This window comes from Hippocampus bargibanti, linkage group LG04 (genome assembly GCF_051943395.1).
Source record: "Hippocampus bargibanti isolate YZ-2025 linkage group LG04, ASM5194339v1, whole genome shotgun sequence".
In the NCBI taxonomy this organism is placed as follows: domain Eukaryota; kingdom Metazoa; phylum Chordata; class Actinopteri; order Syngnathiformes; family Syngnathidae; genus Hippocampus; species Hippocampus bargibanti.
The window spans coordinates 28,112,453-28,140,315 of NC_142737.1; the positions used below are offsets into that span (position 1 = coordinate 28,112,453).

Consider the following 27,863-nt stretch of genomic DNA (forward strand, 5'->3'; position numbering starts at 1 on the left):
GCACGGTACTGCCTTGCAAGCCAAAGACAGCAATATTATTCTGCACATACAGTGATGATAAACAGGAAATGCATCACTCAACTTACCCAGCAGTCATTCAGTCAACACTAACTTAAACGGAAAAATTTAAAAGCTTTTCACAGCTGAAATGTCTTTTCTGTCCTCTGTTCATTTGGAATTCAGCAACACACACATCCTTGTTTTAGGACTAATGATATTACAAATTGGTAAAACAGTCCTTTATATCAATAAAGTCTTGTATTACAAGTTCTCAGATAACACTGCACTTGAAATCTCCCATTCACAGTCAATTGGTATACCATATGCAGCCAGGAGAGATAGTTTCAAACTCGTATTGATGCTCGAGTACAGTATCAGGAAAATCGGACAGTTTTGAGTTATTGCCGGTTGCCAAAGTTGACCCATGGAATAACTTCCAGAGCATACACAGGGTGAGCAGTGTGTGGAAAGCTCAGTGTAATTAAAGGTGCTGTAGTGCAGGCGGGACTGAGGTGAAGTTTGTCCCACTGACTCAAGGCATATTTCAGGAGGTGTGTTTAAGTGACAGAGTTGTGAAGAATTTTCCAGGCAGAGTCTGAATCTTCCTTATTAATGCTAATGGAGTGATGGTTTTTCATAGCTTGTCCTGTTTGTCTTTTTTTAATTGATTCATTTATTTATTCATATATTCCTTTATTTATTTAATATTTATTAAATGGAACACCCAAAAAAGGGACCTTCTTCAAAAAAATTGAAACTGTTTTATGCTGAATCCTTTCACGCACACTATAACTTAATAATATGATAAATTGTCAACTACAGTGTAGTAACCAAACTACCTGAAAGGGTTCGTCAAGTTAAAAATAATTCTGTGACATGGTGCAAATTTGACATCTATGCAGTTTATTTGTGCAATGTGCAAAGAAAATGGGGCCGCAAATATGAGGTGATTTGAATATGGCATCGTTGTGATTATTCCCTGACTCGCTCACTTTGTGGTTGCTCCATCTAGGAAAAAGGACTGAGTAGTGCCAATATAACTGCATCCTGTGCAAAGGTAAAACTTTGCATTGGCTACCAACCTCATACGACTTGAGGAATTAAGTGCTTTAATTTATTTTGCGGGAAAGCTTTTCTCAACCAGAATTGTCCTGTGATTCCTTCATTGTGCAGGATGGCTTCATCCACATGTCCCGCATAAAAACTAAAAAATAAAATAAAAAGAATATATATATATATATATATATATATATATATATATATATATATATAAAGTCTCGTTATATCGATATCGGATATATCGATAGTCCCGGTTATATCGATACTATTTCTATGCACGCACGGAGAAAATTACATGCAAACAGGGTCGGATATATCGATAGTCCCGTTATATCGATATTTTTTCGGACTCCCTTGAATATCGATATAACGAGACTTTACTGTATATATATATAATATATATATATATATATATATATATATATATATATATATATATATATATATATATATATATATATATATATATATATATATATATATATATATATATATATATATCCTCCGGTTTCCTCCCACACTCCAAAAACATGCATGGCAGGCAGATTGACCACTCCAAATTGTCCCTAGGTGTGAGTGTGAGAGTGACTGATGTGTGCCCTGCGATTGGCTGGCAACCAATTCGGGGTGTCCCCCGCCTCGTACCCACAGACAGCTGAGATAGGCTCCAGCAACCCCCGTGACCCTAATGAGGAATAAGAGGTACAGAAAATGAGATGAGATATATATATATATATATATATATATATATATATATATATATATATATATATATATATATATATATATATATATATATACATTTTCCGTACCGCTTATTTCTTATTAGGGTCGCGGGGGAGTGCTGGAGACTATCCCACCTGTCTACGGGCAGTAGGTAAGGGACACCCTGAATTGGTTGCCAGCCAATCGCAGGGCACACGAAGACAACAACAGTCACTCCAACACTCACGCCTACGGACAATTTGGGGTGTTCAATCGTCCCGCCATGCACAAATCTGTTTCATACCTGTGAACTTATACGTTTGTCCAGTGACGTGCAGTCAGGGGAGGCAGGTGAGGCTGTGCCTCACCTGTCATCATGAAAATATCAAATGACAAAATAAATTAAACAGTTATATTAATTTAGTGATTTGTACTTTAACGTTCTTTTCCATTTAACTTCACCATTTTTGGATTTTTCTTCAAAATCGCTGAAGTTTCACATTTACCGTACAAATACTAAGTGGAGACGAGCGGTGAGGCAGCAGCCAGCTGTGCCTCACCATGGATTGTGCAATCACTATGCTACCTGCTGGCTTGCTCTGCAGTGAGACCGCATTGCTGTCCCTCTGTATATTGCCATTAAAGTGTTCACAAGCTTTGAGTATATGAACTAAATTTCTACAGTTTAGCTGGTGTATATAATGTAGAATCACTTTACATTATAAACACTGTACTACAGTGTTTATTTTATTTTATTTTTAACAAAACTGTGTGCATAGGTGAAGCACACAGTTCTCCTGCCTCATGACAGGGGGCGCTGGTGATTACAGATTCTTCTTGCGACTCCTCGGCTGCAGAATAATAGAATTAGTGACAGTAAGCTACACTAAACAGTTAACGCAACCATCCAGTCATTTTTTCATGTTGCTTGGCCTTATTTTCAGAACGGTGGATTATATATCTAAATTGAAAGAATTTTCTAAACTGGACTTTCAATCGAAGCAGGAGATAATAATTAAAGGAAGACCAACACCGGACTGTATAGCTCACAAACGGTGAGGGATGAATGTAAATCTCCGAGACAGCTTCTCAGCTTTTTGGCCAAGAAGGATCTCATTGAAACTATTCCTGAAGCGACAAAGTTGCTCCAGCTCGTGCTCGCTGTTCCAGCTACAACATCAGTGGAGCGGTCATTCTCAGCACAAAAGACTGAAAACATGTATACAGTCGAAACAGGACTGATCAAGGACGACTTTCTTCACTGGCAGTGATCTCCATTGAGACAGAGACTTGGACTTCATTTATAAGTAAAGGTAACACGATAATAATATTTTTTTAATTCTTTTTTTCGATGCTACAGTTTGTATACAGTATATAAAGAATGATGACATGACATTTTAAACAAAAATGTTGCCAATCAAATGGTGAATGGTTTGTAAATCTGACTGTGATGACGTCAGTGCCTCACCAGCCACGAACCTCACCGCACGTCACTGAGTTTGTCCCATATATTATGGTTTTGTTTGGCATTTCAAATAATGTAGGGCGTCTACAACTTTTACACGGGAGAAAAATATGAACTGTTCTTACACAGACCATTTTGTCTCAAATCCAATTTGTCTCAGCTGCTGGTCACCAACGACAATGCTGCCGCCGATCGCTACTATTGTCACGGCAAACCAGCAAAAGTAATCCTCAATCGACACTATATATATATATATATATATATATATATATATATATATATATATATTTTATCACTGCATATGGTCGGATTGATGAAAGCATAATGTTCGCATGCGTGGTGAGCTGTCTGCATTTTTGCTTGTGTTCGTGTTATTTTATCATTTCAAATATTGTACGACGTACTGCAACTTTTATACGGGACTTGTAATCATTTATAAGAACAGCTATTAGCCCCTAAAAAAACAAACTAGAAATGAAGTGATGTCTGACAGAAATCACAGCGCACCACAAAAACCCACTCCTACTCATACAAATTCCATGGCATGGCTGGACAAGCCCCCATTTGTGACAACCCTTCCTTATATCGCTAACAAGAAAGGGCGAAACATAGATCTGGGGGTTGGAAAAGTAGTCTTGGAGGCACTTTAATGAGATTTTGGTTGTCTAAACACAAACAAGTACCCACACAAAAATTGGTGTAAACGCTCTCAAAAAAGACTGCCATAGTACAATGACAAAATGAAGTGAGCAAATGAACCAAAGATAGTTATTTCGAAGGTCATTGACTGCACAAATCAATTATGTGGCTAAGCAGGTGAACTAATGTTCGGAATTTGAAGCACTTAAAAACAAAAGACAGCGGTGCAAAAAAAAAAACAGACAACACTCGAGACAGCCACCCACTTGTGAAAGAAACGGCGTGATTTTTCAACTGTCGCAATTGATTAGTGTAGCTGTGAGCACACCGAGAATCCAAGAAATGATCAAGTCACTCGCCCCTATACTGATTAGAATAGACTCCCTACATATTTCTTATCATATATTGTTTCTTTGTCTTGCAGTGGTAATTTTGTGTATGGAAGCCAGAAAAATTCGAGAAATTATGCTCGCTGCACACAGGCGTCGACTGACCAATGGCACCCACATGTTCTTCAATATTGAACTCTTCAATGCATCCTCTTATGGTAAAGTCTCCGACATTAAGATTGTGTCTAACTGATGTTAATTTTTGTGACCATGTTTGTGTGATTAATTTAATCTCCAAAATGTGGACATTGTTTCTTGATTCATGTACTGTATATTGTTAAAACCGTGTTTCAGGCAATGGGTCATGGAGGCGAGGAGACAAATTTGACAACGAAGCAAGGCAAGCCTATGCTTATTTGAACACTGTGACACTGCTTCGGACAGTCAAACCGGAGTTTGAAAACTTCTCCATGGAAATTAAAAAGGCCAGTGAAAGTATGGGACTTAACGACTGCCAAGACTGCGGAAGTGTAAGTATATCTACTGTATAAAATATTATTTTTCATGGACAGAATACCAAACGGGAAGTATTACTTTATTTTGTGGTAAGTTTACAAAAAACACCCACTCGTCCACTCGTCGTTTTTGGTATTCTTTATTTTTGATCATTCCCCTGGTCCTCTTTTTGGTACAAGCGCTTTGTGTTGTCTCTTCATAAATCCTCCTCCACTGACCTCTCTCTCTGTTGCTTACTTGGGGATCCAGACACTCAATTTCGCTCCGACGAGTCGGCTGTTCTCTGCCTCGTTCGGAACGTGACAGATCTAGACAAGAAGGACCATCATGAGTCCTTATTCTACAAAATGCATCGGAAACACGCTGCAGAGTTCAACAGCATTGCTGCCTGTAGCAATGGCAGCCGTAGTATTAAACAAAGAAAATAAACCATACTATATATATATATATATATATATATATATATATATATATATATATATATATATATATATATATATATATATATATATATATATAGAGAGAGAGAGAGAGAGAGAGAGAGAGAGAGAGATGAAGACCCTTCACGCTAATGTCTACCTCATACAATGATGAGAGACAATAAATCGAATGACATGCCGACTCAGACGTCTGCGTCAGGTGCTGGGGTCCCAGAGCACCTTGATGAAAAATGGGCTACTGGAACAAAGCGGAGATGGACGAGATACGATAACATGGCTTGTTGGAATGCTACTACTCAAGCAACCCTAGTCAGAGAGGTTACATGCGGAGAATGGGAGCTGAATGGTTACTTGGAAACCCACAGTCACGGTTGACCACAAAACAATTAGTAGCTCAGTGTTCCAATATCCACAAACGGCAATTGCTATCACAACTTGATATTGATGAGGTACAACACAAATTCCGAGGTGAAGGGCCCCAGGCTACCACATCAGAGGAAGAGGTTAGACCAGAGATTGGGAGGCAAGGCCCAATGAATGATAAGATTGGGAAGCCAGCCCCAATGAATGAAATGCTGAGCGAAGCAGCAAGTGACCTGAGAGATAAGATCATGGCAAGAATGAAAACTGGGCAACCACGAAAACGATTACAAGGGCTATGTGAGGTCTCATGGAAACTGTGAATGCAGCACTGAGAGCGATCCCGACCGGAACGATCACGGAAAGCAATGAGCTGATATACGCTTCAGCATCAGTGATCCTAGAAATGCTTGGCTACAAGAGCAACTGCGAGAGCCACGGGATTCGTTATTCACCATGGAAGAGACGGTTGGAGGCTAAGATCAAGGTGGCTCGGAAAGATGTGAGTCAATTGACGGAGACCCAGAGAGGTGTGAATAAAAGGCCAATACCCAAGAGGTACATGCAGATAACCAGACCTGAGGCACTCGAAACTGCCAAACAAAGGCTCCAGGCCTTGTCCAGTCGCCTAAAGACGTACACGAAAGAGAATGAGGCCAGAAGAATAAACAGGCTGTTCGCAACACAACCTGCGAAAGTGTACGCTCAGTGGCAGGGTTCTAACAGCAGAGCAGACCCTCCAAGCCTGGAAACTGAAAGAAACTGGAAATCCATATGGGAGAAGCAGGTCGCACATAACAGCAGTGCACAATGGCTGGTGACTCTGAAAGAGGAGCACAGCAACCTCCCTGAACAGAACCCAGTTACCATCACAGCAGCAGACATACAAGAAAGAGTCTCAGGTATGAAAAACTGGACGGCACCAGGCCCGGATATGGTCCACACCTACTGGCTAAAGAAACTCACAGCACTCCACGAGCGCCTAGCATCACAAATCAACCAGTTGCTGATGGATGGGATTCACCCAGGATGGCTAACCGAAGGTCGAACAATCCTGATCATGAAGGATTCCTCAAAGGGTGCAGTTCCTTCCAACGATCGGCTAATAACCTGTTTCTCCACAACATGGAAGCTCGTGTCAGGAATCATTGCGGCTAAGATAAGTAGACACATGGATCAATACATGAGCAAAGCACAGAAAGGCATTGGTAGAGATACTAGAAGTGCCAAACATCAGCTGCTGGTTGACAGAACACAGACTGCAGGTCCCGAAATACCAACCTGTGCACAACCTGGATTGATTACAAGAAAGCATATGACTCGATGCCACACACATGGATCACTGAATGCTTGGAATTGTATAAAGTCAACACGACCCTGAGAGCCTTCGTTGCAAACTCGATGAGGATGTGGAAAACCACACTTGAAGCCAATGGCAAGCCACTAATGCAAGTGTCCATCAAATGTGGCATATGCCAAGGTGATGAACTATCCCCACTGCTGTTCTGCATAGGACTGAACCCCTTCAGCCAAATAATCACCAAGACAGGCTATGGATAACGCCTCAGAAATGGAGCTACAATCAGTCACCTCCTCTACATGGATGACATAAAACTGTATGCTAAGAGCGAAAGGGACATAGACTCCCTGATCCACACAACCAGGATCTACAGCAGTGACATCGGGATGTCATTCGGGCTGGAGAAACTTAGTCGGATGGTGACTAAGAGGGGCAAAGTAGTCCACACTGAAGGGGTCTCACTCCCTGAAGGAACAATACCAGACATTGCAAACAGCTACAAGTACCTCGGTATACCACAGGCCAATGACAACCTCAAACTCGCAACATGGAAAGCGGCTACGACCAAATACCTCCAGCGGGTGAGGCAGGTCCTAAGAAGCCCGCTCAATGGCAAGAACAAGACCCGGGCAATAAACAGCTATGCCCTGCCAGTGATCAGATACCCTGCAGGAATAATAAGGTGGCCAAAGGAAGAGATTCAGACCATGGATGTTAAGACCCGAAAACTCCTCACAATGCATGGAGGGTTCCATCCCAAGTCCAGCACCCTAAGACTGTACACAAGCCGTAAGGAAGGAGGCCGGGGACTAGTGAGTGTGAGAGCCAGGATGAGGTGTTAGAAGAGGGACCATCATGGAAAGAAAAGCGCTTACTCGAGATGTACCACCGAACCATGACTGAAGTCGCTGATCTCAAGAAGTCCTATCAGTGGCTAGAGAGGGCTGGCCTAAAGGAGATCACAGAGGCACTCATCCTGGCTGCTTAAGAGCAGCCCCTGAGCACCAGAGTCGTAGAGGCACAGATATGACACACCAGGCAAGGTGAAGGTTGTGCAAAGAGGCACATCCAACACATAACAATCCTACACATAACTGTGGGGTGTAAGATGCTGGCAGGGAAAGCCTACATGAAGCGCCATAACCAGGTGGCTGGCATAGTCTACTGAAACATCTGTGCGGTGTATGGAATGGAAACTCTAAGTTCAAAATGGGAAACACTTCCAAAGGTGGTAGAGAATGACCTTTGATCTTTGTCATAAACATAATTAGCATAATTCTTGTTCATAAATAAAACAAATATTTAATGTTTTCTTTGGAGTGGACGTTGACTCATTGGTTTTAATGCAGTCCTTAATTGGACCAATTTAAAATCACTTTTTATGGTGATTGTATTTGCATAATTTTGATAATTTTGAGTGTTTGTCCTCTTCTCAAATTACTACTTTTTTTGCAAACTGTATTTACCGGACTACAAGGCGTATTCAACCCTGCTACTTTAAATGTAACAAGGTTAATTGGTGGATTTTTACTTTGGTTGACAAAATCATTGCTTAAACTGGCCACATGTGAAGAGTTTTCCTCGACATGCTTCAAGTGACTGTGGCAAAGAAAATTGTTGTGTATTTTGTACATGAATTGTGTTGTTTTAAATATGGTAGTGGTGGGCCATCTCCAATATATGCAGTGTTTGAAATAACGTCTGCCCGGAGGCCCGGGGCGTACAACTTTTATGTTGGGCGTATAACTTTCAATACATCTCAGCCTGGGTGGCCGACAACTTCTTCAAGACAAAAAAAAACAAACAAACATTTTTTTTCAAATCAAACATTTTTTTTATTCAATAAAGCAAAAGCTACAAGAAAACCGCTTCAAGCAGTGACGTGCGGTGATGTTCATGGCTGGGCTCTAGTTTTGTAGACAGTATGTTAAATTATTTTGCATATTGGGGGATTTGGCACAGTGCGATATGCTATGTTGGATGTTCTGATGGAATCAATGCCTTATATTTTACTCAATGAAGTCGACTAAACGTGACCACCGGAAAGCAGGTCTGTGTTATCCCTATTGCATGATTAAAGGACAACCGACGTCTCCGGACAAGTTGTGTCCATAATTTGTAAAATGGCTTCAAATGACTTCTACTGAGCGTATTTTACAAAGATTCCACTGCATATAGCTATATTTTACGTTTTAAGACTCGCGCTGAATATCAGGAAGTCTTGTTTTTGAGTTGGTGACGAGTCCGTACATGACATCACTAAAGGACCGCCCTTGACCGTAAAAAAAGCGTATTGTAAAAACGCATTGTAGCGGTCCTTCCATCACGTCAATGTATTTTGCTTTACTTGTTTGTTCTGGGGACCTCATGTTGCACCCAAAAGCCGCCAGAAGGCCAGAAGAGGGCGTCCAAGCGCCATATAAGGAATTTATCAGCCTGTGGAAACGGAGGTGGCCACAGGAGGGCGCCATTTGACTATTTGAATCATATTCATCACTGGATGTGGAACAAGAAAGCATATTCTCCGAATCTGAAACCATTGTTTTGATTCACTAGCAATGCAAGACGTCTTGGCGTGACGTCACGAACTGGGGGCGGGACTTTCTGAAAATGCCCAATTCGCGAACATTTTTTTTGCAGATTTTGGACACTTTAAGTCATTTTTATTGGTGTTTTGCATTTGACTAAAAATATCATAAATGCCATGTGTTGGGTATTTTAGATGCTATAAAACGTTTTTCTGGTGTCAGTTAAAAAACAAAAAAGTGACGTCGGTTGTCCTTTAAAGGTACAGCTAACTCCCATAAAGCGTGAAATTCCTGAAAAAAATGTCACCTTCGAGCGTAGAGCACTAACCGCTGCACTGAAATTGTAAAAATAAAACAGTATTACAAGGTACTTTATGTGAAATAACCCTGCAAGATGACATCCCATTAGCCCTTTTCACACTGCATTTAGCAGAGTGCAGCGTGCCATTGTCAACCCCATTCATTGTGTATGCGGTGAAGAGCGGAGACCACAAAATGGAGAATTGCTGGTGGTATGAAGCGCTGCAATTTGAGAAGAGGACTTCTGTCATGAAAAAATGTTGCAATCCAGAGTGGCGCAGTCTCGGATTAAGAAAACAACCTGCAATTGGAGAGGAGTCAGTTGAGTGATATTGTGTAATTTGGGCAGGCCTATTTACAGTGAATGGTGTGATTACACGATGCAAGTTCCCAAAGAGACCATTACTTATCGCTGCTATTTGTGCACTCCCTCCTCCCCTCCTCATTCTTAATCAGCACTTCCAAACTGGCAACTTGTCATGTCAAATTGCTGCGGAACTCTTCCCATTGGTTAAGTTCAATGTGAAGAGGACTTTATTGACACCCCAAATATTTTCATATTTGGAATGGAAATGCTTGTTTCTTTATCCTAACAGGATGACCCTTAAACTTGTGCATGAATGTATTGTCAAAGTGCACCGAGTACATTTATGTCAACCATGCGATTGGGGAGGGGTGCTGTGGGTGCCTTTTGCCCGGTGTATGCACTCTCCTACCCCCTGACCCCTCGCCCTTGAGTTGTTCCCACCCTCTGCAAACTCCTGCATCCATTCACACAATTAGACCACTCTTTATGCTACCCGGCATTGAGAATGCTGGGTGGTAGGCGCTATATCTTGCTGCCACTTTTTCTGTGAAATACAGGCCCAAAAACATTTACAGGAGGAAAGTAAATGACTAAGACGAGGTTGCAGGCCAGATAGGTAAATATAACTAATTATTTTATTTGTCATTCAAGTAATATGGATTTTTGTTCTTCCTCTCTCGTGTTTTGGCTCCACTCAATTAATGTGAACACTTTAGCATATAACCTGCAGGTGCATGGCGTAAAAGTACTACTCCAGTACATTATCTACAGGCCAGTCAATGAGTACTGTACAGTGAGAAAGTTCAGTCATCTGGGAGGGGCTCGGAGTCGGGCCACTACTCCTCCACATAGAGAGGAGTCAGATGAGATGGCTCGGGCATCTGATGACGATGCCTTCTGGACACCTCCCTGTCACCCAGCTGGCCTGGGAACCCATCGAGACACACCAGGAAGAGCTGAAAGAAATGGCTGGTGAGAGGGAAGTCTGGGATTCCCTACTGAAGCTGCTGCCCTCACAACCCGCCCCCGGAAAGGCAGACAATGGAGGGACGGATGGATGGATGGATGGATGGATGGATGGATGGATGGATGGATGGATGGATTGAGAACTTAATTTTGACAATTAAGGTATTGTTGGGTCCAAAATGAAGGATTATTGGTCCAATCTTATATTGATTGCCTTGATATGGAACTGATGATAAACTGTGCTTCAGACAAATTAACTCATTCACTTCCATTCAGACATTCATTCCGGAATTGAAAAGCATGAGGTGGAGCGCCATTCCAAAATGTGTTCGGGGTTTGTTTTTTCTTGCGGGGATGTGTGTTTAAAGCTTTGGTCAGACCTCTGGCAATGTTTTTCCACCCACGAAGGGGCAGAGTTTACCTTTTGTGGAGTCACCCCCACTTTCAATGCAGATAATTCTACAACCAAGTAAGCTTGAAATAAACTTTTTTTGCTGATGAAAGAAGAAAGTCTAAGGTTCTTCACGCTGCAGTGAGGTATTATGTGGTCCTAAAACTCAATATTCTGTGGGTCCTGCAATTTCAGTGAAAATGACAAAAACCCTGGCATTGGAGTAGACACATATTTGCACATCCTCTGGCAGTGAATGAGTTATGGATGAATTTGTGTGACGGTGGTTTCTATAGTTACGCATGTGTTTGGTTTGGTGTGCCTGTTCGTAACTTTAAATGTTCATAAATTGAGATATTTCCCATTGAGATAAATGGAAATGCAGTGAATCGGTTCCAGCCCCAAAATTAAGTTATATTTGACTTTTTATTTCCCCCAAGTGTTTTTTTTACAAAACGGATTTTCATTCTTTAGCTTATGACGCAGCATGACTGAGACTTGTTTTTTATTCTTACTGTTAATGTGCTTTAACTGTCGTCTTTAATTTATTGTTTTATTTTTTGTTGTTGTATGACTTATTTTTGCTGCTTGCATAGCATCTTGTCCACAGCGGTGGTTGTTTTAAGTTGCTCTGTAAATCTAGTTGAGTTGAGTCATTTACAGTCAGTATTTCCATCAGGCAGCAAATATTTTTGGAGGAGTTGGATTCTCTCGTTATTGCTCGTGTTAGCTTTGAGACCAAAAATGAGCATGCAGACATTCCCCAAATGGGAAATTGAGGGATGTTTTGAGGACATGGTGTTAATGTTGATGTGATTGTTGACCCAAAAATGAGAGTCGCAGGAGGTATAGCACAGATAAAAGTTAAATGAATGTACTTCTACAAACTACAGTACAAGTGTTACGTAGCCCTCACAAATGGACCACACAAATCGGTCATTATATTCATTAAGGAAATGTCAAAAAGACCACATTGTCACATATAGATTTTTAAGATTACACATTAAATATCATATTGTCATGAAAGTACAACTTTTTAACCAATGCTAGGAACCAAAGAAACAAGTATGCTATGTATTGATTTTTATATTTCCCCTTAATACAATTCACACAGCATAGTCTCATGTGTTAAGAACCATAGATTATTAAATGTAGTCTAAATCAGGGGTGTCAAAATCCGGTCTGATTCAAATGATCAGATAATCGAAAAGCTCTGTTGAAGCCTGACATTGATCTGGTTCATTTGAATTAGGTGGGTTGCAACAGGGAAACTTGGGAAACATGAAGGACAACGGCCCTCAAGGACTGGTGTTTTACACCCTTGGTCAAAATTAAGTACATTTAAGATGCATCTGGCATGAAATAAGATGTAAAAATGGATTTGCTAACAACTCCTATTTTTCATTTTTGTGTGTTTGCAATGTCCTCCGTCTCTTGTTTGATTTATTTTTTTCTTTACATTTGTGTCTTACGATGACCTTTTTTTGGGCATCAAGGTGGTCGACCGATCAGAACGTCCCTCTCATTATGCAGGGGTGCAGGGTCGATGGCCTTCTTGTGTGGAGTCTGCATGTTCTTGCTGTGCCTTCGTTCTCCGGGTTCTCCAGGTGCTCTGGTTTCCTCCCACATTCCAAATATGTGCATGTCAGGCTGATTGAACACTCTGAATTGTCCCTTAGCGCGAGTGTGAATTGTTGTTCATCTCTGTGTTGTCAAATAAGCACATGTGAGTCCAGCTGTTGCGTTAACGTGGGTAACTTTTATTTGATTTCCAATGCAATCTGTTGCACCCAGTAACTCTCTCGTCTGGTCCTTGATGCCCCCTGCTGACGTAATCACCCAGCGACACCGTAATCTTGTCAACGATTACAACACATCTCCCCTTTCTAGAATCATTGGGTAGACTACCAATGTTTCAACAGACCTTGAGGATTATTCTGCCTGGTGGTTGAAAGGTCTGCTCAAGTCTAAAAGATCGCATAGGAAAAACAAATGTTGCTCTTATTTGAGACAATCCACTCGAAAACAATAACTTGATCGTCCATCTTAACCGATCCTCTATGCTCTGTAGGAACATTGTACGGCAAAAAAGGCAAAAAAGAACTGCATGTACAAGCACATCCCAATATTCCGCTGTCGTGGTGCCGCTGATGGTCTTTTGGATCGCCTCCCGAAGACTGCTCCGCTGCTTCACAGCCAGTATGCTAAGGCGAGGACCTCATTGGGTTGAGATGGCGCCGGTTCCGTCTGATCGTCCCGTGGGGTCCCCCTACCAGATATGATCGTGGGGAAGCATGTCTTTTGATGATGGCTCCTTCCGTTCCTTGGTCCTTAATCCACACAAACTGTCCTGGGTTGAGTCTGACTAGGTTCTGTGCACGATTTCGCGTGTTATAACGTTGTGCATCTTTTGTCCTATTTTCATGTTCCTTCTGTATTATAGCTTCTCGGTCGGGGATGGCTGGATTAAGCAGTGAAGGAAGGATAGGCACCGTCGTGCGGAGTCTTCTCCCCATAAGAAGCTGAGCACCCCGTACCCGTTTTTGAGTGTATGCGAGCAAGGCCAGATCGGGGTCATCTGCTTTTTTCAAGAGGCTTTTGATCGTCTGGACTGCACGTTCTGCCTCAGCTTTTCCTTGAGGCTATCGTGGGCTACTTGTAATGTGGAGGATCCCATAAAACTCCGCGAACGCTGTGAAGAACGTTCCGAAAAACTGGGCCCCTCTATCCAAAACCAGAAGATCTGGGATCCCATGGCGTGCATAGATTGATTTAAGATGGTGGATTACCTTGTTTGATTTTGTGGAGGCCAACAGAGCTATTTCCACATACCTTGACATGTAGTCTACAACGAGCAAGTAGGTAGTGTTTCTGAGCATGAACAAATCTGCTCCTAGCTTTTCCCATGAATACGGTGATGGAAACATTGGCTCTCTGTGGTTCCGTCTTTCCTTGCAGCATGTTCGACGGTTGAGAACTAACTCGTTCAGCTGTTGGCTTAGCCCAGGCCACCATACCGCCCGCCGGACAAGCATTTGACACTTTACCACGCCGTGGTGGCCTTCGTGCTGTTTCGCGAGAACATCATTTTTCATGGTTGAAATTATGACGATTCTCTGTCATACCTTCCCCGTGTTCGGGCCATACCATACCCGTGTTTAGGCCAGCCTTCTGTGCACAACTGCGTTACACATGCACACACGCTGTCCCTCTGCAGCTGCTCTTTCATCCTTTTAAGGTAATTGGTGGTTGCCGGGAGGTTCTCCATCACCATGTCGACGTAGATATAGATGTTCGTATCTTCGAGCAATTCTTTGTTAACTCGTGTCTCCTCCCTCTCCACTGGAGCCCGAGACATGTCCACAGGCCTTTTCCTGGGACATGAGAAATGGAGTAAGAATAGCGCATGAGTCGCATTCTGAAGCATATCCGTGGAGGTAATACATCAACGGCTTGGGACCTCAGGAGACTCAAGAGAGGTTTGTGGTCCGTCTCCATCAAGAAATGCTTCCTGATTTGAAATTCGCAAAATCACGTCCGCCCAAGAGCCTCTTTCTCCACTTGAGCATATCTCTGTGCCGTAAGTGTGAGCGACTGTGACACGTAGGCTATTGGCCTCCATTCTTTCTCACACTTGTGGACTCCTCCCAGCGCATGCGACGACGCATCTGCAGACACTTTACTCTCCCTGTTGGGATCAAACATGATGACCAGCACCAGTGTGGACGTCAGCGCATCTTTTAAAGCTTGGTCGACGCCCCACACCCAGCAGTTCTTTTTGAACAGGAGGTCAAGGAGACCCAGTTGGTTCATCATTCCGATGAAACTTCTCAACTCTGTTGGATTTGTCAGCTCCAGCATCATTCTTAGATGCCTCCGTTTTAGCTGGGTTTGGCCTGATGCCGCTGTCTGAGATCAGCTGGCCTAGAAATGTCACCTCTGACTTTGACAGTTCACACTTTTCCACATTTAGAGTGATGCCTGCCTCCTGGATTTACTCCAAAGTAGGATGCACGCGGGCACCCTGCTCCTCCTGTGTTTGGCCCCATATGAGCACATCATCCATGAGGCAAACAACACCATCCAGCCCTTCTGTAACCTCTGTTACCATTCGGTTTTGAAAGTGTCAAGGGCGGAGGCTATCCCGAAAGGTAGCTGCTTGAAATTATAGCGTCCAAACGGTGTGATGAATTTTGCATAGGAGTTGTGTTAAGTTCATACTGTCTCCTCATTGTCTAATTAGTAACAGATTATTTAATTACAGACAGTGGTGTTTTATGTTGTTTAATGACCTGACATGTTTCGGTGTGTACTTCCGCCTTTATCAGAGTGTCCTCTGATGAAGCGATGACACTCTGATGTAGGCAGAAGTACATGCCAAAACATGTCATGTCAATAACAACCTAAAACACCACTGTCTGTTATAAAGGAATCTGTTACAAATTAGGTGTGATGAATGCTGTTAGCTTCGCCGAATTAGGTGTTAGGGGTATTTGCCAGAATCCCATTTTAGCATCCAGCTTACTAAAAAGCCTGGCTCCGGCCAGCGTGCCCAGTGCTTCCTCCACTGACGGCAGGATATACTTTTCTCTGCACACTGACTCGTTGAGTTTGGTGAGATCGACACAGATACGTACAGCACCTGTTTTCTTGGGCACTACCACGATGCCAGAACACAAGTCTGTTGGCTCCTCAATTCTCCTTATCACTTGAGTCGTTCCATGCGGGATAGCACTTTTTTGACTTTGTCCATTAATGGCAAGGAAATCCTCCTTGGTGTTTTCATAGGGAAAGGTTCAGACCCTGGTTTCAGATTGATCTTGTACGGCTGCCGCATCTTTCCGAGTTCAGTGCATATTTTTGGGTAGTTGTCATTTAATGACTGCATAGTGACGCTAGCCAAGGCGTACGACGAGCCCCACACTCACAGATCTTCCAAGGCAGTATGCACATGGCGAGCGATGTAAACACCGTCCATTTACTCCTTTTCACCTTTTGTCAGTGGCAGCTTGGCGATGCCCACAACCTCAAGAGGGCTCCTCCCTGGTCCCAGGAGTCATTTTGTTGCCTTTTTGAGTTTAGGGAGATTATTACGATACGTGTCATTGAAAACTGTGTCTGGAAGAACGGTGACATCGGCAACAGCATCGATTTTAAACATCCCACTGCGCTGATTTATGTTGATTTATGTTGAGTTTGACCATCCACGGATCACAACGAACATCCACTCATGTGAGTTGATCATTGCTGGGGAGCCCAGTGTGTCTCTGGCTCCCAGTCCAGGATACAAGCTCACTTTGGATTAGAACTCTGACACACCCTTGATACCCCAAAAAAGAAAAATAGAAAATGAATGCAGAAAAAATTCAAAGTAGAGGCGGCATGGTGATCAACTGGTGCACGCTTGCGCTTCACAATCTGGAGGCACAAGGTCAGGTTTGCATATTCTTCCAATCTGTGTGAGGTTTTTTTTCGGGTAAACAAGGTTTCCTCCCACGTTCCAAAAACATGCATGGCAGTTTAATGGAACACTCCAATTTGTCATAGATTCTCCATGTGATAGACTAGGTGTGCAAATTGTCATTTGTAGATGTGTGCTCTGCAATTGACCGGCAACCAGATCATGTTGTACATACCTGTCAACCCCCATGGCTCCATGCCCTTACAAACTGTCGTATTTTCCCTTACAGAATACAAAATAATCGTACACCACATTTTTTTTAATGTCTTTATTTACGTAGTTTAACACGTTACATCGTACATGTGTTTGATTATATCATTCTGCATATATTCTTAATAAATGATGAAATTACAAGTGTTGCTTAATTACTACAGTGTTCTCTATTGTATGATCGATATGTTTTCCAGACTTCTGCGTTTTTGGCGTGGCTCTTTGTATCAAAATGCATCTTTAAATCATAGAAACCGAAGACAGCTACTTTCACGTCTTTTTTGCAAGCAACACAATACGAATATTCCACACCTTTCTTCGAAGCTTGTATCAATCCCTCGTATCGTCCTGACTTTTGCTTGGTTCACGTGTGTGAATGATGTAATGGGAAATCCCCAGGCGGCAGACGCATGCACCCAGTAGCATCAAACCGCTCGCTTCATTTGCAACAAAAAACGATACCAAGATAGAGGCTACCGCGGCGGACTCGATTTGCCGTTTCGTGAAAGTCATGCATACCAGATGGTACTCATAATGGACAAATTTGCCTTTTTCCGTACAGATTTTCTTGTACGTCGTACACGTCTTAAAATGCATAATAAACGTACTTTGTATGGCAAAAACGTACAGGTTGACAGGTATGGGTGTACCAACTACCCAGAGATAGCAAGGATAGGCTAAAAAATGCGAGCAACTCTGTTGAGCATGTTAGAAAATGGATGTGTAATGCTAATGTGGTCTGTAATCTTTTTCATGTCATCTTGTTTGAGAGCTAACAAGACCCATATATCTAGTTCTAGTCAGTGTTTGTGCACTAGCATTCTGGATCCGCTGGAAAGTATTTCAACAATTGTTGCAGCAGCTGGTAAATTCAATAAAATACAGGCCCCTTATCTAAAAATAGTGTATGTTTGGTACCTTGTCAATATCAGAGAATGTGGGGATGTGACAGGGTTTTTAAATGATCAGTTGGTGAAATAGAAGCTGAATGTTATCTCTGATACAACATTTGCCCAATTTCCTCTTTATAATTGCAATGGATAAGCTTGCCCTCGTGGGAATCACTGACAAAGCAAACATGCATCTATCCATTATCTGGACCACTTATTCTCACGAGGGTCACTGGCATGCTGGAGCTCATCCCAGCTCGCTTTAGGCAAGAGACAGGGGACACTCTGAACTGGTCGACAGCCAATCGCAAGAAGACAAATAATAAATTAAAAATACAATATCGAAAAATTCTTTCTCATTTTCCCATGTGTCCCATTGGCTATTTTAGGTCAACATGTTTGTTGAAGGATTCCATGATGCATTGCTGCTTTATGCTGTTGCCTTGAAGGAAGCCATGAAAAGTGGATACAATAAGAAAAATGGATCCGAAATCACATCAAAAATGTGGAACAGAACTTTTGAAGGTAAAATGTGCTTTCATGACTCAAAGTTGTCATTTCACTGTCTGCAATAAGTCAGCTGGACACGTACTTTCAAGAGTGGTGCTGCAATAAAGAGTTTTCAAATAGTTCCAGATTACATTGTAATATGCATCATTATGGTTCGGAGTTTAAAATGTAGCTCATTTGCGGAACATTTCATAAAATTGTTGAAAATGCTGATTTACGAATTGCTTGCATTATTGAGCGTGTTGGAAGAAGAACATTTCCCAAACTCATTGAGGAACACCGAGGAAATGATTTGGAGATAATATCCAGCTAAAGTTTAGTAATACCTCAATGGTAGATTGTGTTCATTGTGGCGCATAGGAATTGCTGGACAGGTATCAATGGACATCAATGGTGACAGAAATGGAGATTTCTCTTTGATGGCAATGACTGATGTTAATGCGGGAACATATGAGGTAAGACGCAAAATTCAAACCAAAACATCAATTTGGCAAGTTTGAAATATTGTGTGTACCGCTGTAAACTATTAATCACACTATTTCAGGTTGTGGCTAATTACTTTGGTGTGAATGGAAGCTTTCAGCCGCTGGCAGCCTTCAAGTATGACCACTTCGCTCTGAAAGGAATACAGAGAGCACACGCAGAGATATCAGACACATCATGTAATAAATCATTTCCTCACTGCGATATTCTAAACTTGTACTGTTATGTATGTAACTTGCAGTGGTCAATTATTATGGTTTTACTAACCAGGTGGGCTCGGAGTATCAGCTTTGACTGGAGTCATCGTGGGAGCTGTTTTGGGGACCGCACTGCTAATAGCATTCTATTTTTTCAGGTAATTACAAGCAAACATGTCATGATGCCTCAACAGACAATACAGGCAGTATTGCAAAGACCTTAACGTCTGTGTAAGCTCTCAGTCGTACAGGTCTCAGTCTCCTCTTCTTTTTGTATCTTCAGAATTTTTTGTTTCATTGAATTTCAATCCTTCACAGATCACCTCAACTCCATAGACATCAACATTAAATTTACTCGTGAGGACATTAAAGAGAACCCACTAGCCTTTTTGGATTGTAAAGTAATTATAAAAGAGGACAGAGCGCTAAAAACAGAAGTCTTTAGGAAGGCTACGCACACTGACCAATACTTACCTTTCGATTCTAACCACCCTTTACAACACAAACTAGGAGTTATCAGAACCCTCCAGCATAGGGCTAAACTAATACCAACAAGCGTTGAAGGTAGAGAAAAGGAGTCAAAACATATCAGGAGTGCACTCACAAACTGTGGGTACCCTCAGTGGTCATTTAACAAATGTCAGAAAGAAAGTATAGAGAATGAAACCAAAAATTCTGAAGATACAAAAAGGAGAGGAGTAGCAGTACCTTACATTGCAGGTGTTTCTGAAAAACTACAAAGACTCCTTTGGCAACACGAAATTCCTACTTATTTCAAACCGATAAACACTTTAAGGCAAAGATTAGTGCATCCAAAAGATAGGCTGCCTAATGAAAAACAAAGTAATGTAGTTTATTCAGTACATTGTAAGAATGAAAATTCTAAAGAGCAGTACATTGGGGAGACTAAACAAATTCTCAAAAAAAGACATTATCAACATCGCAGGGATAATACTAGTGGGCCTCAATCGGCAGTACATATGCACCTAAAAGCTAGCAACCACTCATTTGACGACAATGAGGTTAAAATCTTACCGAAAGAACATAGATGGTTTGAAAGGGGAATAAAAGAAGCGATTTTCATAAAACAACTAAATTCTTCATGAAACCGGTTTGGTGGGGTGAGGTTCAATTTGGATTGTTCATACAATAGCATGCTTAGGCAATATAGAATTAGTAATACTGATGAGGTGATACTGGTCGAAGTGGGGCAATCAGGCCAGTCGTTAGTCAGAACGACAGGGACTATCAGTGGAGCAGCTGCAGGGAGTAGTCCTCTGCTCCCCCCAACCTGAGAGCAAGGACCTATCATAGGAGAGTCTGGCACCGCCATGTCTGGACAGTAGGGATATATATAAGGCCTAAACTACCAGTAAGACTTTAGTTTGCTGACGAAGTTTTTTGGATAAGAAGCGAAACGTCCGACACCTTCAAAGAAGTACAGATGACGGCTGAAGAAACCTTTTCGTCGATGCAAAGACCTTAACAAAAATGAATACAGCATTAACAATATTTGACTCTTCTTGACCTGATTTTCATGCAGACATGAATCACGTTATAGCACATGAAACTTCAAAAAGAAAAAAATAACACTAAATGGAGCAAAACAGGTGTTTATAGACAACAAGATAACAAACTTGAAAAGCACTTGAAAAGCACAGCTTAAACATACAGTGTATCAAATTCTCGATTACGAGACATTACAGTTGTGCTTGGCCATAAAAACAGGCATCTTTTGATTTTTATGCCAGTGCAACCCTCATTTTGACTGTATGGCAATTTGGGAGAGCACCTTGCACCGTGGTTGGCGTTATTGCTTACTGTATCTATCCTGGCCAAGGATGACGCTTCGTACTGATGTCACAAACGTTTATTGTGGAACACCTGGAACACCATGAAAACGTGTGCACCTAATAAACCGAAAGTAGATAAACTTTGACGGCGTAGACTTTAGACTGTTGTTCTGTCTCTCTAGCAATTACTCTCGTTCTGTACTTGTACGAGCGGACAGAAATGAAGGCAGCGGTAAGCAGAAATGAGGCGAGATTGCTGTATTTGTAAATGACATGGTGCAACCCTGGGCACATCACGGTGAAGGAAAAACTCTGCACTTGCGACATCGAGCTGCTAGCCGTTAGCCTCCGGCCGCATTACCTGCCACGGGAATTCTCACACGTCATAGCCGTGACGACGGACATTCCCCCTACGGCAGATGGCGGCGCTGTCTCCGATGCCCTCATGACTGTTGTAAACAAGCTGCAAACCCAGTCCCCCAACGCCTTGTTCATCATCTCAGGGGACTTCAATCACGTTTCCCTGAAATCCTCCCTCCCAACATTCACACAGTATGTAACTTGTGCCACCAGAGACAATAACATGTTGGACCTATTTTTTTTCAAACGCCAAGGATGCATACAAACCTTCCCCCCTCCCCCCTCTCGGAAGAGCAGACCACAATATGGTTTATCTCCAGCCTGTGTACAAACCCCTTGTCCAGAGGCAACCAGCTGTGGCACGCACGATCAGAAGATGGTCCACAGAAGCTGAAGAAGTTCTGCGGGACTGTTTTGACTCAACCAGGTGGGAGCTCTTTACTGAGATTCATGGGGAGGACATGGACTCACTCACCAACACCATCACAGACTACATTAACTTTTGTGAACAAAACACCGTACCCACCAGGACTGTGCGGTGTTTCGCCAACAACAAACCATGGATTAATCCCGACATAAAAGTCCTCCTGAAGGAGAAGAAAAGGGCTTTTGTGTCGGGCAACAGAGAGGAACTGAAAGCCGTGCAGATCCATCTGTGGAGGAAGATCAGAGAGGGGAAGAAGGCCTACAGGATGAAAATGGAGGAGCAGCTGCAAGCCAGCAATGTCACTGGTGTCTGTAAGGGCCTGAAAAACATCTCAGGCCACAAAAGCCCAGTGACATTGAACGAAAAAGACAAGGACTGGGCAGATGAACTCAACCGCTTTTTCAATCGGTTTGACAAGACTCCAGCCGCCCTCGGCCCACCGTCAACTTCACCTGTAGCTGCACCTGCACCAACTCTCACTGTGGCCTTACCCTCCCTGCCCCCTCTCACGACCAGCTTTCCACAAGCAACAACTGCCCTCCCAACTGTTGCCACACCCTCAGCCGCCATTCTGCCTCCTGGTTCCTGCCTGTCTGTTACAACTGCGCAGGTGAGGAACCAACTGAGGAGGATGCAGGGGAGATGCAGGTCCGGATGATATCAGTTCCAGACTCCTCAAGACCTGCTCCGACCAGCTGTGTGTCATTGTCCATCACTTGTTCAACCTGAGCCTGAAGCTGGGCAGAGTTCCACAGCTGTGGAAAACGTCATGCCTGGTCCCAGTGCCCAAGATTGCCAACCCAAAGGAGCTCAACAGCTACAGACCGGTGGCGCTGACGTCTCACCTGATGAAGACGCTGGAGAGACTCTTCCTCGCCCACCTGCGACCGCTGGCAAGCTCATCGCTGGACCCTCTACAGTTTGCCTACCAGCCCAGCATCGGTGTGGAGGATGCCATCATCTACCTCCTCCATACGGCGTTGCTGCACTTGGAGAATGCTGGGAGCACGGTGAGGATCACGTTCTTCGATTTCTCCAGTGCCTTCAACACCATCCAGCCAAATCTACTGGGGGACAAGCTGCGGCATGCCGGAGTCGACCATCACCTCACATCCTGGATTACAGATTACCTCACAAACAGGCCACAGTATGTGAGGATAAAGAACTGTGAGTCGGGCAGGCTTCTCTGCAGCACCGGAGCGCCGCAGGGAACAGTCCTGGCTCCATTCCTCTTCACCCTCTACACCTCGGACTTCAACTACAACACCCCAACCTGCCACCTTCAGAAGTTCTCTGACGACTCAGCTATTGTCAGCCTCATTACAGAGGGAGACGATAGGGAGTACAGGGGACTGACAAAGGACTTTGTGGACTGGTGCCAGCAGAATCACCTCCAGATAAACACCAGGAAAACCAAGGAGCTGGTGGTGGACTTCTGCAGGAAACAATCCTCACCTGCACCATTGAACATCCAGGGTTCGGCCATTGAGAGGGTGACCTCCTACAAGTACCTGGGTGTTACTCTCAACAATAAACTGGACTGGACAACAAACACGGATGCCCTAATCAAAAAGGGACAGAGTCGCCTCTTCCTACTCAGGAAACTGAGGTCTTTTGGAGTTCAGGGGTCACTCCCAAAGACTTTCTATGACTCTGTGGTGGCATCATCCATCCACTATGGCATTGTCTGCTGGTCAGGCAGCATCACCACCCGGGACAGAAAAAGACTGGAGCGCCTTGTCAAGCGGGCCAGTCCTGTCGTGGGCTGCTCGCTGGACTCTTTGGAGGAGGTGGGCAACAGACGGACGCTAGCTAAACTAAAAGCTATGATGGAGAGCCCCTCCCACCCCCTCCTGCCCACCCTGACAGCACTGGGTAGCTCCTTTAGCCAGAGACTATTACACCCGCGCTGCAAGAAGGAGAGGTACCGCCGCTCATTCCTACCGACTGCTGTCAGGCTTCACAATTCTCAATGATCACATGTGAAAAAAAAGAAGAAACTGGACACATGTAAATATGGGTTGTTGCAATATATTCAAATGCATTTCTTGATTCTGCACTATGTACAGTTTTTCTTATGGAACGGTTTTGCACATTTACATTTGCACAGTATACAGTTGACACTTTATTTTGTTATGCTTAGAATATCTTGTTTTCTATACTTTCACCCCCACTCCTACCCCATCCCTTTTTCAATTGCTGCTGTGGACTGCAAATTTCCCCATTGTGGGACGAATAAAAGTATTCTGATTCTGATTCTGATTCTGATTCTGATTCTTATTCTGTCTCTAGCGATTACTCTGGTACATCGAAACACATGACACGGAAGCAGAAGTGACAATGACAAAACATTATAAATAAAGTATTGAAGATGATTTTAAGAAAAACACACATATAAAGATTGACATAGAAACTTTAAACACTTTTACAAAACAACAAACCAAATAAATTATATGTTTGTTGTCATGGCAACAAATGACAATAGTTAGAGTTACACTTGCTGAGGCCATTTCCTTTAACTTGTACCTGGCACACCTGACAATATGGTGTCTGAAAGCCAACTAATTCTTTAGACAGGGTGACCCAAAAAAATGCGTACCCATGAAAATTTCAATTGTGATTGTGAAATTCTTTGATTAAAAAGCTATTTATTTTAATTACAACCACACATTATTCAGTTTATGGAAGACCATTAAACAGATTTTCAGCTATTTATGTCAATTTTTAGTCAATTTATGGCTTTCCCAAGATGTGTTCCAAATGTCCACCATTTTGTTGGGCTTCATCTGAGAACCAAATGATCTCAAGAAAGTTTCCATCATTTTCAAGCACATTACAGAACCATTCACATATTGTCACTCGCTTTTCCTTGTCAGCGTCAGTTAGTTTTTGCTTTATTTGGATCTTGTATGGGTGTAGGTGCAGATCGAACGTAAAACCACGCCGCAGTGACTCCCTTGTCATCCCGAGTTCTTCACTGCGTCTATGCACTGATTCCTAGGGCTGCGTCGTACTCAGTCCCTCACTGCAGTAATGTTTTCGTCTGTCCTTGCACTATTTTTCCTGCCTGAGTAAATTCCCTGTGTGGCTTTAGAACATAGGTCCACTACAGTCCCATGCTCTCTGAACATCTTAACCCAAATAATGATTTTGATGGAAAGTTGCGATAATGGAGATGCTTTCGAAACTGAATCTGTTCACTCTCGTACGATTTTGTCGCAAAATAGGTCTCCAGGGAGAATATCTTCTACTGACATGTCTAAGACATTTTTGGGGCAACTATAGCTGCAAACGATCATCCATAGGTTCACCTTTCACATCTTGCAACAGAAAAGACATTAGTTAAAAATGGATTTTTTATCGAATAAAATATGGGTACACATCTTTTTGGGTCACCCTAAACCTGGTAAAATCATGTCAAACTATACGTGTTGGTTGGGTAATGCGAGTTGATTAATTTGTTCAGATCACAGATTATTCGCACTGTGCTTGTTGTCATAATTGTGAATATCATAGATAGCGAGAAGGGATTGCAGGTGGTCAAATAAAGACACACACAATAGGGGTGGAAGGTGGCCTCCAAGTGCCCAATTCACAGTAGTAATCTGTGATCTCCATCATTTGCCTGTGGAGGTCTGCTGAAAGTTCTCCTGCTTGGACTCCAAAAAAATCAGTTCCTATTTTCTGTCGATTTTAAAGAGACTGAGGGGAGTTTGTTCGAGTGGCGGCAAATCAAACCTGCTGTGTTTATCTTCACAACGGCACGAAACATGGGTTTTTGACAGCGCAAAAACTCAGTGCACCTGTTAAAATATCAAACCAGGTGTAACCCAGGGGTTCTCAACCAGTCAATCTTGATCAAGCGGTGTGCCACTGTATGGTCCCAAAATGATCGTGAGGAGTATGCGGGGGAAATTGAAAAAAATTGTCTGTTTCCGTGTTATTGACATTTTATTATTTTGTCTTAGTGTATACTGCAGGCTAAGCATCCTATCACTTTCACAAAGAAGTATTAAAAAAAACAACAACTACAAAAAAAGCAGGTCACTGTTGCTCTACGGCAGCGCCTGACCTGCATCACCAGAAGTTGTTAGGGTTCAGCTGCCTGCAATTGTAGCTGGTGATCAGAGCTGCTGTAATCTATCTTCATTCACATTGAAATCTTTCAAAATGGAAACTGCAGTGACAAGAGAATCATTTTATAGCGGTACACAGGTGTTCATACATTTAATACACTGCTTCTGCGTCAGATCTCTATCAAGATAGGCAGCGATTTTCTTTTGACAAACTCTTGTATCTACTTCATTTTTCTGTTTTACTCATGTTCGAGGGCTGTTATGACTGTTGCTCATCATAGCATGCATGCGTATCCGTGTGCGTGCGTGTGTATGAGTGACCCAAGTGGTGTTCTTCATCTAGTTTGCTGAGCATCCTGGTGTATAGTATCGGCATCCCTAACATATACCGTGTTTGTGGCGGGCACTGGGACCGGGCATCTCACCCAGCAGGTGTACAGGAGGGGGCGGGTTTATGTCACATATATTTCACTGCAGTTTCGGTTTTACTTCACTTTTCTCATTGTTAGCAGTTGGAATAAAGACGTACTCCAATCGACCGTGTGTTCTCATTCCTCAACTGCTACACTGGTGACCCCGACGTTCAAAATGTTCATGACAGCAGACGAAGAGATATCCTCCACGGCCATGCCGCCACGACCGGCGCCTCAGCTCGCAGCTGCCGCCTACGCAGTGAAGCTGCCCGAGTTTTGGAGTAGCGACCCGGCTTCGTGGTTCCAACATGTGGAAGCGCTTTTCCACCTACGAGGCGTCACGACAGATGAGCCGAAATATTATCTGGTCGTGGCGTCTCTCAACGAACAGACGACTCGTCGTGTGCTGCCTCTCTTGCGTGCACCTTCACCGAGCGAAAAATACGCAGCGCTCAAACACCTGCTGCTCCGACGGTTCACGTTGTCGGCCTCTGAGAGAGCAGACAGGCTTCTTTCTCTTCCCGGATTCGGCGACGGAACAGCAGTGGACCTGATGGACAAAATGTTGTCGCTACTGGGTTCGGATGATGGCGGATTCCTGTTCCCCCACGTGTTCCTTCGCCAGCTACCGGCCTCTGTGCGCGCCGTGCTAGCCAACTCGACGTGCCTAGCCACCGGCGACTACCGAGGTTTGGCTGAAGAAGCGGACTGGGTGCTGCTGGCGACACGGAGGTTCGCCGTGCAAAGCGTGACGGCCGAACCCCTCGGCGGAGCGGCAGCGAACATCGACCCGACCCTAGTAGCCGGAGTGGTCACGCGGAAGCGACACGAGAAAGCCCTCTGTTTTTTCCACCAGCGGTTTGGCGCCAAGGCCCGACGCTGCACACCACCCTGCACCTACGAGGCTCCGGGAAACGCCAGCGCCGGCACCCAATAGCGGCCGTGGGTGCCGGCAACGAAAGCGAGCTGCTTTTTATCACAGACTCCTCGTCAGGTAGACGTTTTCTGGTGGACAGCGGGGCACAAGTAAGCCTGCTGACGCCCACGGCCTCAGACAAGACGGCAGGTGGATGTGGGCCTCCCCTGCGCGCAGCTAACGGCTCGCCCATCGCCAGCTTTGGCACCAGGTCGGTAACTGTGTGTTTCCACGAACGAAAATTCGAGTGGGACTTTATTGTGGCCTCAATTACAGTTCCGATAATCGGCGCGGATTTTTTATGCGCTCATGGACTGCTTGTGGACATTGCTAACCGTCGTTTGATCGACGCCATCTCTTTCGCCACTTTCCCATGTGAGGCTGGAGGGCTTGGAGCGTTGACGCACGCAAATTATTTAACGTCAGGTAACGTTTATGAACGCCTGCTGACCGATTATCCGTCGTTAACCACACCCGCCTTTTCCAATGCCGATACAAAACACGGGGTACAACATTTCATTCCCACGGTTGGCCCGCCAGTTTTTGCCCGCGCTCGTCGCCTCGACACGGCAAAATTGGCAATGGCGAAAGGGGAGTTTGCGACGATGGAGCGCTTGGGCATCGTGAGGCGTTCCAACAGCCCGTGGGCCTCACCATTGCACATGGTGCCCAAAAGTGACGGTTCTTGGCGGCCGTGCGGTGATTTTCGTCGGCTTAATAATGTAACCACACACGACCGTTACCCAATTCCGCACATCCAGGACTTTTCCGCACGTTTGGCCGGAGCCGTGATCTTTTCCAAAGTTGATCTCGTTCGCGGTT

At 43.6% G+C, this 27,863-nt stretch overlaps 1 protein-coding gene across 2 annotated transcripts in view; it reads left to right on the top strand.

Annotated features, from left to right (window-relative positions):
- The window catches only part of LOC148899611 (atrial natriuretic peptide receptor 3-like), a 39,343-nt gene that overhangs the window by 4,787 nt on the left and 6,693 nt on the right, over positions 1–27,863 (top strand). For both annotated transcript variants that reach the window (XR_016114766.1, XM_088994995.1), the window contains exons 2-7: positions 4,293–4,415; positions 4,552–4,727; positions 18,256–18,391; positions 18,737–18,831; positions 18,921–19,038; positions 19,130–19,214. Coding sequence is in view for 1 of the 2 variants with exons in the window: in XM_088994995.1 (XP_088851121.1) it covers positions 4,293–4,415; positions 4,552–4,727; positions 18,256–18,391; positions 18,737–18,831; positions 18,921–19,038; positions 19,130–19,214 (733 nt within the window). In the remaining variant the exon portion in view is untranslated. The remainder of the gene's footprint in view (positions 1–4,292; positions 4,416–4,551; positions 4,728–18,255; positions 18,392–18,736; positions 18,832–18,920; positions 19,039–19,129; positions 19,215–27,863) is intronic.